The 14,071-nt window shown below is 40.8% G+C and overlaps 1 protein-coding gene across 1 annotated transcript in view; it reads right to left on the bottom strand.

Moving 5' to 3' along the window:
• The window catches only part of LOC146664800 (uncharacterized), a 28,168-nt gene extending 15,753 nt beyond the window's left edge, over positions 1–12,415 (bottom strand). The window contains exons 1-10 of the mRNA XM_085411834.1: positions 10,878–12,415; positions 1,382–1,560; positions 1,222–1,287; positions 1,040–1,114; positions 880–945; positions 698–772; positions 532–597; positions 350–424; positions 187–252; positions 5–79 (exon numbers count right to left, since the gene is read on the bottom strand). Of these exons, the coding sequence (XP_085267960.1) occupies positions 5–79; positions 187–252; positions 350–424; positions 532–597; positions 698–772; positions 880–945; positions 1,040–1,114; positions 1,222–1,287; positions 1,382–1,560; positions 10,878–10,914 (780 nt within the window). The 5' untranslated portion in view covers positions 10,915–12,415. The remainder of the gene's footprint in view (positions 1–4; positions 80–186; positions 253–349; positions 425–531; positions 598–697; positions 773–879; positions 946–1,039; positions 1,115–1,221; positions 1,288–1,381; positions 1,561–10,877) is intronic.
• Between the last annotated feature and the right edge of the window lie 1,656 nt (positions 12,416–14,071).

Here is a 14,071-nt window from a genome sequence, read left to right as displayed (position 1 = left end):
TTACCTGAGCTTTGACGGTTTTCTGCATATGATCGAGCTCTCTTGATATATGCTCCAGATGTTGCAGGTTATCATTTCTCTGTAGGTTGTCATTGGGGCAAAAAAGTGAAAATTAAAGTAAATAAATCAAAGTTTAAAATCCCAGTATGTCATGTCATGTTTCATCATGTCCTTTTTGGCTCGTACAATGGCAACGTTCAGTGTACGTGCTAGCTCGTCCATCCTATTTTCCAGCCTCGACAGGTTGTCAGTCTTTTATAAAAAAAAAAGAATTTTTTTTTAGTATGTTATGTAATGTTTCATTGTGTCATTTTTTGTGAAAACTCATTGGACTGAGTGCAATCTTTACCTGAGCTTTGACCGTTTTCTGCATGTGATCCAGCTTCCTTGAGATATTCTCCAGATGTTGCAGGCTATCATTTTGCTGTAGTTTGTCATTAGGGCAAAAAAGTAAACATAAAAGTAAATAAATCAAAGTTTTAAATCCCAGTATATCATGTCATGTTTCATTATGTCATTTTTGGCTCTTACAATGGCCACGTTCAGTGTATGTGCCAGCTTGTCCATCCTATTCTCCAGCCTCGACAGTTTGTCAGTCTGTTATAAAAATTTTTTTTTTAAAAATCCTAGTATGTTATGTCATGTTTCAGTGTGTCATTTTTTGGTGAAAACTCATTGGACTGAGTGCAATCTTTACCTGAGCTATGAACATTTTCTGCATGCGATCCAGCTTCCTTGAGATATTGTCCAGATGTTGCAGGCTATCATTTTGCTGTAGTTTGTCATTGGGCCAAAAAAAGTAACAATAAAAGTAAATAAATCAAAGTTTAAAATCCCAGTATGTCATGTTATGTTTCATTATGTCATTTTGGCTCTTACAATGGCCACGTTCAGTGTATGTGCCAGCTTGTCCATCCTATTCTCCAGCCTCAACAGGTTGTCAGTCTGTTATGAAAAAAAGAAAAAAAAAATCCCAGTATGTCATGTCATGTTTCAGTGTGTCATTGTTTTGTGAAAACTCACTAAGTGCAATCTTTACCTGAGTGTTGATCGTTTTCTGCATGCGATCCAGCTCCCTTGATATATCCTCCAGATGTTGCAGGCTATCATTTCTCTATAGTTTGCCATTGGGCCAAAGAAGTAAAAATATAAGTAATAAATCAAAATTAAAAATCCCAGTATGCCATGTCATGTTTCATTATGTGATTTTTTTGCTCATACAGTGGCCACATTCAGCTTACGAGCCAGCTCCTCCATCCTATTCTCCAGGCTCAACAGTCTGTCAGTCTGTTATAAAAAACAAAAAAAATCCTAGTACGTCATGTCATGGTTCACTGTGTCAATGTTTTGTGAAACTCATGCTTTAAGTGCATCACTTTACCTGAGCTCTGACCTCATCCAGCACCCGAGCCATCTCCCCCACCCTTATCTCTAGCTTCTGTAGTCTATCATTTACATCTCGAGGAGCTCTTCGATGCTCCAGTACCACAGCTCTCTGCATCTGATCCCTCTGAATGTCCTGAGGATGATGGCTGGTGTCAGTCAGAGAATCTTTGGTTCCTAAAATATAAATCCTGGTAAACTGGGTGGGAATGACAGGATCTTATAGTTGGGAGTTAGTAAAAATCTGGTTTATCAGTGAATAATCAGATATGATTTTCTGTTCATGAGGAGTCCACTGATAGAAATAGTGCAAGAGTATTCAAAATACAATAAATGATCAGAGGCAATAATGAGGAGAAATAATGAGGTTAAGAAAAAATACATAGTTTGGGTAAAAATGAAGTCAGCTACGTACACATTATGCCTATAGGAGCTGCTCATTCAAGTAAACCTGCTCCACAGTGTTTGTGCTGATGTTAAGGCCTGAGTAGGTTTGCTCTTTACAACGACCCATTCATTGCCAAATTTTTGTAAATGTAGACTGCATGACTAGGTGCATGATTTATACACCTGTGTGTGAAATCATATGGAATTGAAAACACCTGAATTAAAAGATAATGAGATATGGCCCAGTGCATATACTGTATATGTACCAGCTATGTGTAGAGGTAATAATTTATTCATCCAGTACTGTGCAAAAGTCTTGAGCAACCACATATTTCTCTATAATTTTTTAAAGAAAATGGAACCGGCAATTTTTGGGGTGACATTGTGCAAACATTCATAAAAATATATAATAATGGATTAGATTTATATAGCGCTTTTCAAGGCACCCAAAGCGCTTTACAATGCCACTATTCATTCACTCTCACATTCACACACTGGTGGAGGCAAGCTACGGTTGACTACTGTGTTTTAAATGCACTTTAGAACAACACACAATAACACTACACATCCCACATAGCAAAATGGGTATGCCCCAGATCTGGCCCACACAATGTGCTTACACATGGCCCACATACTGCAAAGAATGACGGCCCGTTGGTGGCCCAGATCTGGTTTGCCAGAGGTGGCTTACACATGGGCCAGCACAAGGCCAGTTGCAGACACACTGGTGGTTGTGTGCTGGACCATGTGTGGATTAGCTCTGGCCAACCTGATCTGGGCCACCAAAGGGCTGTCATTCTTTGCAGTATGTCGGCCATGTGTAAGTTGTGTGCAGCCACGGGTCAGTTGCAGACACACTGCTGGCCCTGTGCTGGCCTAGAACAGTTTCAGCTCTGGACCCAGATGTCAGCCTAATGTGAACCTTAATCAAGCCATGTAATAACAACATGTGCCGGAACATAACAGTGCAAAAGTAACAAGATGAAACTCTGTTCAGGCAGTTAATGTACTGATTCTTATATAGCGCTTTTCTATTCTTCCGGATTACTTAAAGTGCTCTATACAACATGCCACATTTACCTATTTTCTCAAAACTGAGTGCTTCGTAACTACATTCACTCTCTTTCCATGCAGACTGGTGGACTCAGGAATCGAATCACTAACCTTCCGATCAGTAGGTGACCGGCTCTACCACCTGAGCTAGAACCACCCAGTGGTAAACATGAGTAAACCCTCACTAGTTTTTGGATAAAGTGTACACTCACAAACCTGTCAAACCTGTATTTGAAATGTTGGCTACCGTAGCAGTATAGTATTGCAACGTGGCATTTGGGTCTTCTAACTAAAATAGGAAAAATAGGAACATAAATAGTGCCATCATTGCCAGGCCTGGCCCACATCTGGTTGACATACATCCTGAAACGACACCAGTCAGTCAGAAGTGTCAGCTTGATGCCAGATCTGTGGAAGACCTGTTTTCTATGAGCCTGGGCCTCATACACCAAACCATAATCGGGCCAGATATGGCATGCCATCACATAAACAGTGCCATCTACGCCAGGCCTGGACCATATCTGGATGACATCCCACTTACCATGCCAGAAGTCAGCCAGCAGTGCCAGCTCGACACCAGATTCGGACCAGACCTGTCTGCTATGTGGGATGAGCGGGAGGAGGGAGGTATGGGGTCTTCACACACCCCTGTTCTCTATTAGGCATCAGGCGGAGGGGCTGGGATGCGGGGCCTCCCTGCTGCTGTGGAGCCGGGGGCGGTCTGCTTGCCTCCACCCAGGGAGACAGGGTAACATCTCCTGGGTCTAGGTGCAGTTTCCCCCTCTGGGGGCGAGGGTACCTGGACCTGGGGTATAGAGTATGTTTGGGGAGTATGATTGTGTGTACAATGTCCATTTGTGTCTGTCTTTACGTTGGGTGATTGCTGAGTATTTGTGTATATGTGCATGAGGGTGGGAATACACGTTTGTGTCTCTGTGTGCCTGTTTGTCTGTGTCTATATGTCAGGTCGGGTGTTAGACTCCACCTCTCTGGGAACATCTCAGGCCCTCCAAAGTATGGAGGCCTATCTCTCCTCACCACACTCCCTACCAGTGGCTGATGCCCTCAGGCGTCGGTGCGTTGGTGGTTCTTGGTGTCTGGTGCTGGGCGCTCAGGTATGTACTGGCTTACTCTTGGTGGCTGCTTGGCAGGGTCTGGCGCCCGTGGCTTGGTTGGGCCTCTTCCGGGGTGTGGGGGGCCCTCAGGCCTCTGGGCCTGCGGCTCAGTTCACTCTGGCACAGCTGGCTGCCGGCGGAGCCTACTGGCACACCACTGTAGCCCACTCTGGCTTCTGCTCCATGGCTGCTGGGTGTTCCTTCATCTAGGGCTCTCCTCAGCTCTTCCCAGGAGGGTGGCATGGATGCCCCTCTGGTGGTCCTTCTTGGGCTCTCGCAATCTGGGGCCTGTGAATGTCTGGGGCCTGGATCTCCTCCATGCCTGCTTCATGCCCTGTCCCCAGGGAGCCATAGCCCTGTCCACACCCTCTAGCAGATCGTTACATGGAGAAACCTTTTGTATACAGCCGTGCTCATCCACACAGGTGTGCACAACGGTGTTCACTCTTCAGAGACACAAACTACACCTTTCTTGGCTGCTACCTCAAAGCACATTGGGTGCTGTCGGTCCTGCGTGCTGCACAACTTTCAATATTTAGTATTTACTGTTATTTACACTTAGCTAGATTAATGTGATGGTGTTGTGTTTATTATGTTGCTCTTTTTTTTGCTTGTTTTCTCTTTTTTTCCTCTAAAATAAAATAAAATACATAACAACAAAAACAAAGGTCGACTAAATGGTTTAATACGGCAAGGCCTTTTCTAAAATCTTAGCAATAAATGGCAATTTTGAGATTGGTCTGTAACTGCTAAGAAGAGAAGGGTCTAACTTGGTTTTTTATTTTTTTAAAGGGGGTGGATATCACATTTTTAAAATAATAACTTTACCAGACACCAGTGAACTGTTGATTAGGCGAGGAGAATAAAGATGCAGGTAAAATGTCAAGTCAACAGGAGGACGCTTTCATTGAGGTAAGATAAACGTGTGAAAAAGTTTCTAAAATAACAGGCTGAGCTGGAGTAGGAACTGACAATGAAGATACTGATGGGAATTTTTTTTTTCTTACATTACTGATTTTTTTCTAGCAAGAAAGAGAGAAAATCTTTACTTCCCCTATGAAGAAAGGGGGCTGCAGGTGCAAGAGGAGTAATAATACCACTAATGGAGTCAAACAACACCTTTGGATTACCTCTGATCTTTGCAGGTGTGAAAAAAATAGGCAGCCATCGCATCTCTTATTGCATTGTTAAAAGCTATCTAAAATGGAACGACAGGTATTATTAAAAAGATTAGTTATAAGGGGATAGATATAAATTAAAAGTATCAAAGAATTTCTCACATGTGGAGAAATGTAAGATACGAGAGCCAACCTTCCTTCAAACAGGAGACAGCGATGTGTGAAAAGACAACAGCCAGATAGGATAAGATAAGATAGGATAAGATAAATCTTTATTGGTCCCACACTTGCGAAATTTGTTGTGTTATTGCAGAAATTGGACAGTGCAATGTTAGAGCAGCAAAAAATAAGACAAACAATGGAATAGGATAAGCCTTAAAATAAAATTCAGCCTTAAACATTAAACATTGTTGATTTTAAGTTGAGGATATAATTCTGTATGAAACATTAATTAATGACCTCTCTCTTTTGCGTCACAATAATAACAGTAACAATAGTAACAGTAAAACCAAACAATTAGTGACTTCTGTGACCCAAACGCCTTTTGTCTTAGCTTACCTTTTTTGCAATTTACACTAGACTGTCCGTAGATAAAGAGTACACAGAGCAAATGTATCTTCAGCAGCACAAATGCTCCTTGTTTGTGCTCCATTGTCGTGAAGCAAGAGGGGGGGAAAAGCTGTGATCAAAATCCAAGCACCTCAGATCCAATACCAAAAATACCTTCAAGGCACTTCGATTGTTTTAAGGACAATAATGCCCAGTCCCTCTGAATAGCTTGTAACTTGTTGATTGTGAGGGCTGACTAAAGGCAGTTCCCTTAATCAGTGAACTGATGAATGTTTACAAAGTCAGGGGTGGGGCAACTCCAGAGAATGCTTATGGTTTCGGTGGTCTAGGTGTTGGTGATCTGTCATGTGGCGTTCTACAAAGTTCTAGATTAGGTGCTCTGTTTATCAGTACTTTTAAAATAATTTCTCGTGACTTGTATGTCCATCACATTCAACTTTACTTCTTTTTTAAACCTCACAAACTCATTAACTTATCCATTTTAAATGAATGCCTTAATGCAGTCAGTTGTTGGATGGCAAATACGTTTTTGCAGTGAAATCTTGACAAGACAAACAATTTAATTATTTCTCCTGCGCATTAGTGCCCAAAATAAACAGCAATTGGGATCTGTTTTATCCACTTTATACGCTTAAGTGTAAAATGCGGGGATAAATTTCATTCAGTCTCTAAGACTTGATCTTCACATGAAGTCTCTGGCCTGCTACTTGTCCACTTTCTCTTGTAGTGGGTTGTTTTGTTTTTTTTTAAAAAATTTTATTTGCCTCTATAAAGCATTTGTGACTTCTCTTTTTCTTCCTTTTCCCACAATAGAAATAAAACTTACAACTTTACTATTACGTGAATATACAGCAAAAAATGATTCTATTATTAAATCACTGATTTATTAATACCTTAATTAAAGAAAATAAGGATATTCAATCATTCTCATTCTCTGCTGACATCCAGTGGCCATTTCCTGTCACAGCCGTACAGTTTAACACTATAATCAGGGAGGTCAAACTCATTTTACACTTGGAGCCACATTTATTTTATTTATTTATATAGCACTTTTAATTACAACAGTGGTGTTGACCAAAGTGCTGTACAAACATACAAATTACACAATAAAATAACACACAATAAAATAGCAATATCAATTAACATCAATGACAGATAGCTAATGACAAATAAATAAGTACATGACTCTCGTGCAGTATTAAAAGCCAGTGAGTAGAAATGTGTTTTAAGATAGGATTTAAAAAGGTTGAAGGTAGGAGCCTGTCTAATGTGGAGAGGCAAATCATTCCACAATTTAGGCACCACGACCGCAAATGCACTATCACCTCTAAGAATCAGCCTCGACCTTGGTGTGGCCAAGAGCAAAAGATCACCCGATGTAAGAGCTCTAGGGGGCATATAAGGCTGTGCACATACAGTGCACTTTAATCTTAAGTTGTCCAGGCCAGAAAAAAACCCTTTCTGTCAGTGTAAATAAGTTTAGCTCCACCTATAGTCCCTGTAATATCTCAATATAAGAAAAAAAAGTGCAATTTCAGCTGGATGTGTGTGTTCTACTACATGTTAAAGAAAGGCTGTTCTATTTAATGAAATAAATGTCAAAATGACTCTCTGGGCAAAATAAAATGTGTAAAATTATAGAAAAAGGTTTGGTAGCTCTTTGTCCCGACTATCGTGCCATTATAAAGCAAAAAATACTTTAGATGTCCTATTTTATTGATTGATTGATTTTTACTTTTTATTTATTTTACTGTGGACACATTGTAATCAACTGAAATTTCGTTTACAGAGAGTGGAAAACACAGGAACTTTTCTGTCATTTAATTGTTCATCTATTACTTGGTGTAATATTTGCTCCACAGTACTGAGGCACTACATGTATATGATGATGCCATTAACTAGAGAACAAAAGAGCATATCCAATATTTTGTCAGAGGCATATCTGCGTAACATTAGATAAACTTATTTTAATATTACAAACACTAATACTAATATCCAGAATTTGTCTCTTACACCTCGCATGTGCCGATCTGACTGGGGTCATTTGCTGGATGCAAACTGTCCCCCTGGGCCATACACTGCCTTTAGTCTACTCAAAAATAATTGATAATTGCAATAGAAAAAAAGAGTATGAACACATATATTTTAGATTAAACATATAGCTTTCACTACTGGGAGAAACAGCAGAGAAACAGCATCTGAAACAAATGTCATGTGAATTCACTTAACAGCACACACTGGGCAGCAGGTGGGCACTCCATCCACACACCCACGTCATACACCCAGTGGAGTCTGCAAACCAGCTTCAACCCCCCCCCATTAACACAAAAAGAGGGGAAAAGTTTTTTCTTCTGTGATTATATATTCCATTATTCTATTTACCTGTACCTATTGTACAGGTACAGTATTAAAAGCCCTAAATCTGGTGTAGAGAACTCCAGGCCTCCAGTTTTAGATATCACCCTGGGTCAACAGACCTAAATCAAATGATAAGTTCATTACCAGGCCTCTGAAGAACTTCAAGACATGTTGAGCAGGTAATTTAGCCATTTAAATCAGCTGTGTTGGATCAAGGACAAATCCACACCACAGCTCTTAAAATCGTGTCTTTATGCTTTTGAGTTTCAGTTGGCAATTTTTTAGTCAGGTGTTCCTGCTCTGAAACTCTGATCTGCTACTTGTCCACTTTGCCTTTCACTTATTATTACATAATGATATATAGTGCACATAGGATACAGATTAAACAGCCTTAAGCCTTTTTTTTCTCTGAGTCTGTCACCAAACACATTTCACATCAAATCATCCCAAAAGGTGTGTGTACACACTCCTTAATTTTATTGTTTGGGGGGTTCTGGGTATTTTTTGTTTTTTTGTTTTTTTGCATGGGTGTGCTGAGACAAGTGTCTAAAGATATGAGGTTTAATCTTCAGAAGTTGTCTTTTTATTTATTTACCTCTATAAAGCTGTTTTGAGTCAAAAACACAATAAAATAAACTTACTTACAATTTTACTATTGAGAGAAACACAATTGCACAATTATAAATGGTTTATCCTTCCCTTAATCACAGCAAGTATTTAAGTCTATTACAAGAAAAATACACTCATTCTGAAAAGAAGCAAATGTTTGGGTACTTTAGCTTTGAAAGTCAACTCTTTGACTTGCCTCCTATTTTAACCACATCTCTGCTGACATCCAGTGGCCATATTCAGTCATGGCTGATGAGATAAACACAATATAACCTTTTTTGATCCAATTTAAGTCTTTTGTTGATATTAAATGAATATTCTAACTTATTAAAACACACTAATACGATTGAAAGCTTCTAGGAACAATCATATGATATGAAAAATTATTGTGATATAGTGATATATAGTGCACATAAGATACAGATTAAACAGTCTTGAGCCGTTTTCCCCCCTTTGAGGCTGTCACTCAGGGCTGGACTGGCCATCTGTCATATGGGCCGCTCGTGATTTTTCGTTTTTATGGGCCGATGGGGTTTTATTTCTTTTCTTTTTTTTTATTGGTATAAGTGAATAGTGGTGGATTGGCCAGTTGGTCATGATCGACTCTGGACTGGACCAATTACAGCCGAGGGGTTCGAACTTTAAAGTTGAGGTGAAAAGGAATGCGATTTGTCCCGTACTACTTCAGCTAGAAAGTTGCTAATTCAATCATGAAACTGATTAATGATCAGCTGATCGGCTTTTCTCTCTGCGCCAGGAAGAGGAAACCGGCGGAGGTCACGCTAAAGAACAGCAGCACGTTTAAGCTTGATCAGCTGTTATTAGAACTTATTTAATATTAATTTCTAGTATCAGCTGATGTTTGCTGGAGCCACAGCTGTAAAGCTGCTGGTCATGATATCCGTTTGGATATGTGGTGAGAGGGAAACATGAAGATGAAACCAGGAGATGTCCTTACTGAATCATCAGAGCTGAACAGGTGATGGAGAAACAGGTTTACCTTTTAGGTGACATGAATGAGTTGAAGGGAAGTTATGAACTGTTTCTGAGAGACAAATAACACCAGGATCCTTTTTTTACGTAGCTGACGCTGGTAGCTGTGCAGGGGCGGGTCTAGCAATGTTTTGCCAGCGGGGCAGGTAGGGCATTAACAGGGAAAGGGGGGCACAAAGAAATACTTTTCTTCCTTATTCTTATTTAAAATGTCTAGCTTTTAATAAATAATTATCTGAATCTTACAACCAAAGTTTCTATCTGATGTAAAATGTATAGAAATCCATTATTGTATTCAGTAAATATTAAGTCTAGTATATACCCTAGTACGTTATAGTATTCTTTCCTTTGGGAAGGTACCATCTGTGCAGTCTGCAATTCTGTTGAATAAAGATGATGAATATATTTAAATACTGGAGAAAAATAATAAATTTCTGTGCATTTGTTTTATACGTGCATTAAATTAAAATCTTGAGGCAGAGGGTGGGGGAGTGGTTCCCTATTTTTTTTTTCTTTTGCTTTTTTGCTGGGATTCTGGCAACCCTATTAGATAGTAGGGGTGCAACGATACTCGTATCGATATTGAACCGTACGATACAGTGCTTTCGGTTCGGTACGCATATGTATCGAACAATACAAAATTTGTAATTTATTTTATCAACTTTCCTTCTGACGATGCTGTCTGTGTTGAGCGCTCAGTAAATCTGCGTTCGACTACTCAGCCTAGGCTGCACTGTCGAGCGCAGATCCACTGAGCGCTCAACACAGACAGCATCATCAGAAGGACGAGCGCAGGGCAAGCTAGCGAGACAGAAGTTAAGCTCTCCTTGCAACATGGCAAATTGAACCTTCCCCACCCTCATTCAGATGTGGCGTTTGGAATTATTTTGGTTTTCATGTGACATATGACCCTGAAGGTAAGCGCGTCATGGACTAAAGTAAAACAGTATGTTGGATGTGCCACGTAATGCTCAATTACATGGGTGGGAACTAGTGTGTTAGCGAGCAGTTAGCTCGTTAACGTGTTAGCCGTCTAGCCCCACGCAGGGGTAGCTCGATAACGGAGCACTAGTGGGAACACAACGAATATGACTGCACATTTACGCCGACATCATCCTAGTGCAAAGACAAGTGGAAGCAGACAAAAACAACAAGCATGCATGTTACAAACTTTACCCGAGTCATTTAGACAGCCGTTAGCACATGATTCTCCTTATGGGGACCTGATATGTTTAATATTGTGGCGAGCTCAGACAAGGAGGAGAGGGAGGTGTCGTTTGGTCTTGCTTACCGTGAGCTAGCCAGGGAGCACAGCCGTTTATTGACATCTGCAGAAGAACACTGCCGCTAGCTAACTCCTCAGCGCAGCAACCGCACAGCAACAACAACACACAGAGCGCCCTCTGACCCCGGAAGGACACACCGTCGCAGCGAGAAGGCGTCACCCGTCACTATGGCAACATAAACAAAACATAACTGTACAAACAGAACCCCGAACAGCCCTGACCCGCTACATAGCCCCCGCCTAAGGGGTCAGTCGTTCCCGACGACCCCATTGCCCCACACAAAGTCCTGCAAATGTCCAGGTGCCTTCTTTTGGCGCACCGCCGGTCACGACAGGCGGGGGAAAAGTCACTCGGGTCAGAACATGGGGTGCCACCATCATCCCACTTCTGACACCAATGTGGCGAGCTCAGACAACGAGGAGACGGAGGTGTTGTTTGGTCTTGCTTCCCGTGAGCTAGCCAGGGAGCACAGCCGTTTATTGACATCTGCAGAAGAACACTGCCGCTAGCTAACTGCTCAGCGCGGCAACCGCACAGCCACAACAACAACACACAGGGTGCCCTCTGACCCCGGAAGGACACACCGTCGCAGCGAGAGGGCGTCACCCGTCACTATGGCAACATAAACAAAACATAACTGTACAAACAGAACCCCGAACAGTCCTGACCCGCTACAATATGCTGCTGAGAATATAGCCCAGAAGAAGCGTATAGTATAGCTTTTATTTTGGAAAGAGCCATTTCTCTGTAATAAACTCTCTTTTCCAAAGATGAGTGACTCCTCAATCAGATACAGGTGTTACCGCGCCAGATCCGCGGCCCCGAACCGTAGTAAGGAAACCTCTGGCAGTTACTTGAAGGTTCCGTAACTGACTCGTAGCCGGCAACAGCTTACTATACAGGTCAACTCCGCTAGCAAAAAGATCGAAGGAGGCGTAGGAAACTGCTTCACCGAACTTTATTTCTTCTCTAAGGCACGAACACAGCGTACAGTGGGCTGAAACAGTTTACTCACAGCGAGCATCGCCGACACAACTCTGGCTGTCGAGGGAGTTATTATATTCCTTTTATTTATTTTCTTTCCGTCTCTTCTGTAGCTAACCGTTACTTTTTCCCCTTCTCCGCTCTCTCTCTTCACACACACACACACACACACACACACACACACACACACACACACACACACACACACACACACACACACACACACACACACACACACACACACACCAGGCAGTCCCGCTACACACATCCCGAATACATTTCCCATCAGGCTTCATCCTTAAAGGGCCATGCCTGTAACACAGGGCTTGCAAAATCGGGCTAGCGATTTTTCCAGTCGGGCTACCAAAATCTATCTCTGCCCTGCCCGTCGGGCTATTGTAGGAAGGAAAGATATATGTCAATGCTTTTGCATTCTTTCGGAAATGTAGCTGGGTAATTATGTCATTGGCATCGGTGAGCCACTGTCAATATGTGACATATTGAAATCGCGTTTGAATTTGCGCTTGTTTTTTGCTTTCACTTTGCAAATATCCAGGTGCCTTCTTTTGGCGCACCGCCGGTCACGACAGGCGGGGGAAAAGTCACTCGGATCAGAACATGGGGTGCCACCATCATCCCACTTCTGACACCAATGTGGCGAGCTCAGACAACGAGGAGACGGAGGTGTTGTTTGGTCTTGCTTCCCGTGAGCTAGCCAGGGAGCACAGCCGTTTATTGACATCTGCAGAAGAACACTGCCGCTAGCTAACTGCTCAGCGCGGCAACCGCACAGCAACAACAACAACAACACAAATAATGACTATAAAGTATTTGCTCTAATTATAGCTAACAGACTTAAGATGGTTCTTGACTCTGTTATTGATGAAACACAATCTGGCTTTATGCCCAAAAGACACATAACTAACAATATCAGATTGGTTTTAGATGTTCTGGATTATTCTGACCTCATAGATTGCAATGGTTTCATATTATTTTTAGACTTCTACAAGGCCTTCGATACGGTGGAGCATGAATTTATATTTCAAGCTCTGGATAAGTATGGTTTTGGCTCTTACTTCTCTACAGCGATTAAAACATTATACCATAACAGTAACAGCAGTATTAAATTAACAAACGGTACTTCACCCAGATTTAACATACAAAGAGGGATAAGACAAGGCTGTCCCATTTCTCCATACCTGTTTTTGTTAATTGCCCAACTATTGTCTAACCATATGAAATCAAGCAATGTAAAAGGTATATCGCTAATTGGCAAAGATTTACTCATAACACAGTTAGCGGATGACACTACATTATTCCTAAAAGATGAACATCAAATCTCTATTGCTATTGACTTAATCTCTATATTTTCCAAAGCTTCTGGATTATACTTGAATATTCCTAAATGTGAACTTATGGCGATAAAAGACTGCTCGAAAACAGCTTTGTGTAACATTCCACTTAAACAAGAAGTTCGTTATTTAGGTGTCATAATAACCAAGAACCAGGAAAGTAGAATAACTCAAAATTTTTATCCTATTCTAGAGAAACTCAAACACAGATTTAATCAGTGGCTCTTAAGAGATTTGTCGTTAAAAGGCAGAGTATTAATAACTAAAGCAGAAGGCATCTCTCGTCTTACATACGCTGCATTGGCATTGCACCTTGATAAAAAGCTTATAAAAGAGGTTGATAAGTTAATTTTCAACTTTATCTGGAAAAATAGGACACACTACATTAAAAAAAACAGTTCTTATGAACTCCTATGTCAACGGAGGACTTAATGTGTTAGATTTTAACACTTTAAATGACACATTCAAAATAAATTGGTTGAAGAATCTAATTACTAATCCTACTTCCATTTGGAATGCTATACCTGTGTTCATGTTTTCTAAGTTAGGTGGCACTGAATTTTTCCTTACTTGTAATTTTGATATTGATAAAATCCCGTTAAAGATCTCTGCTTTTCATCGTCAAGCTTTTTTAGCTTGGACCCTTATTTACAAGCATAACTTTAGTCCACACAGTTATTATATCTGGAATAATAAGGATGTTTTATTTAAAAGAAAATCTCTCTTCTTAGATAGTTGGTTTAGGAATGACATTGTTTTAGTCAACCAATTATTTGACTCAAATGGTATGCTTTTCTCCTATGAAGAATTTTGTTTACACTTCAATTTAGCTATAAATCGTCATGATTATACCAAAGTATTTG

Source organism: Rhamphochromis longiceps, linkage group LG7, assembly GCF_057381845.1.
Source record: "Rhamphochromis longiceps isolate RC_006_pf linkage group LG7, R_longiceps_female_GT1.1, whole genome shotgun sequence".
Taxonomy (NCBI): domain Eukaryota; kingdom Metazoa; phylum Chordata; class Actinopteri; order Cichliformes; family Cichlidae; genus Rhamphochromis; species Rhamphochromis longiceps.
The sequence above is the reverse complement of the archived record's forward strand: the minus strand, read 5'-3'. Positions and strand labels throughout refer to the sequence as shown.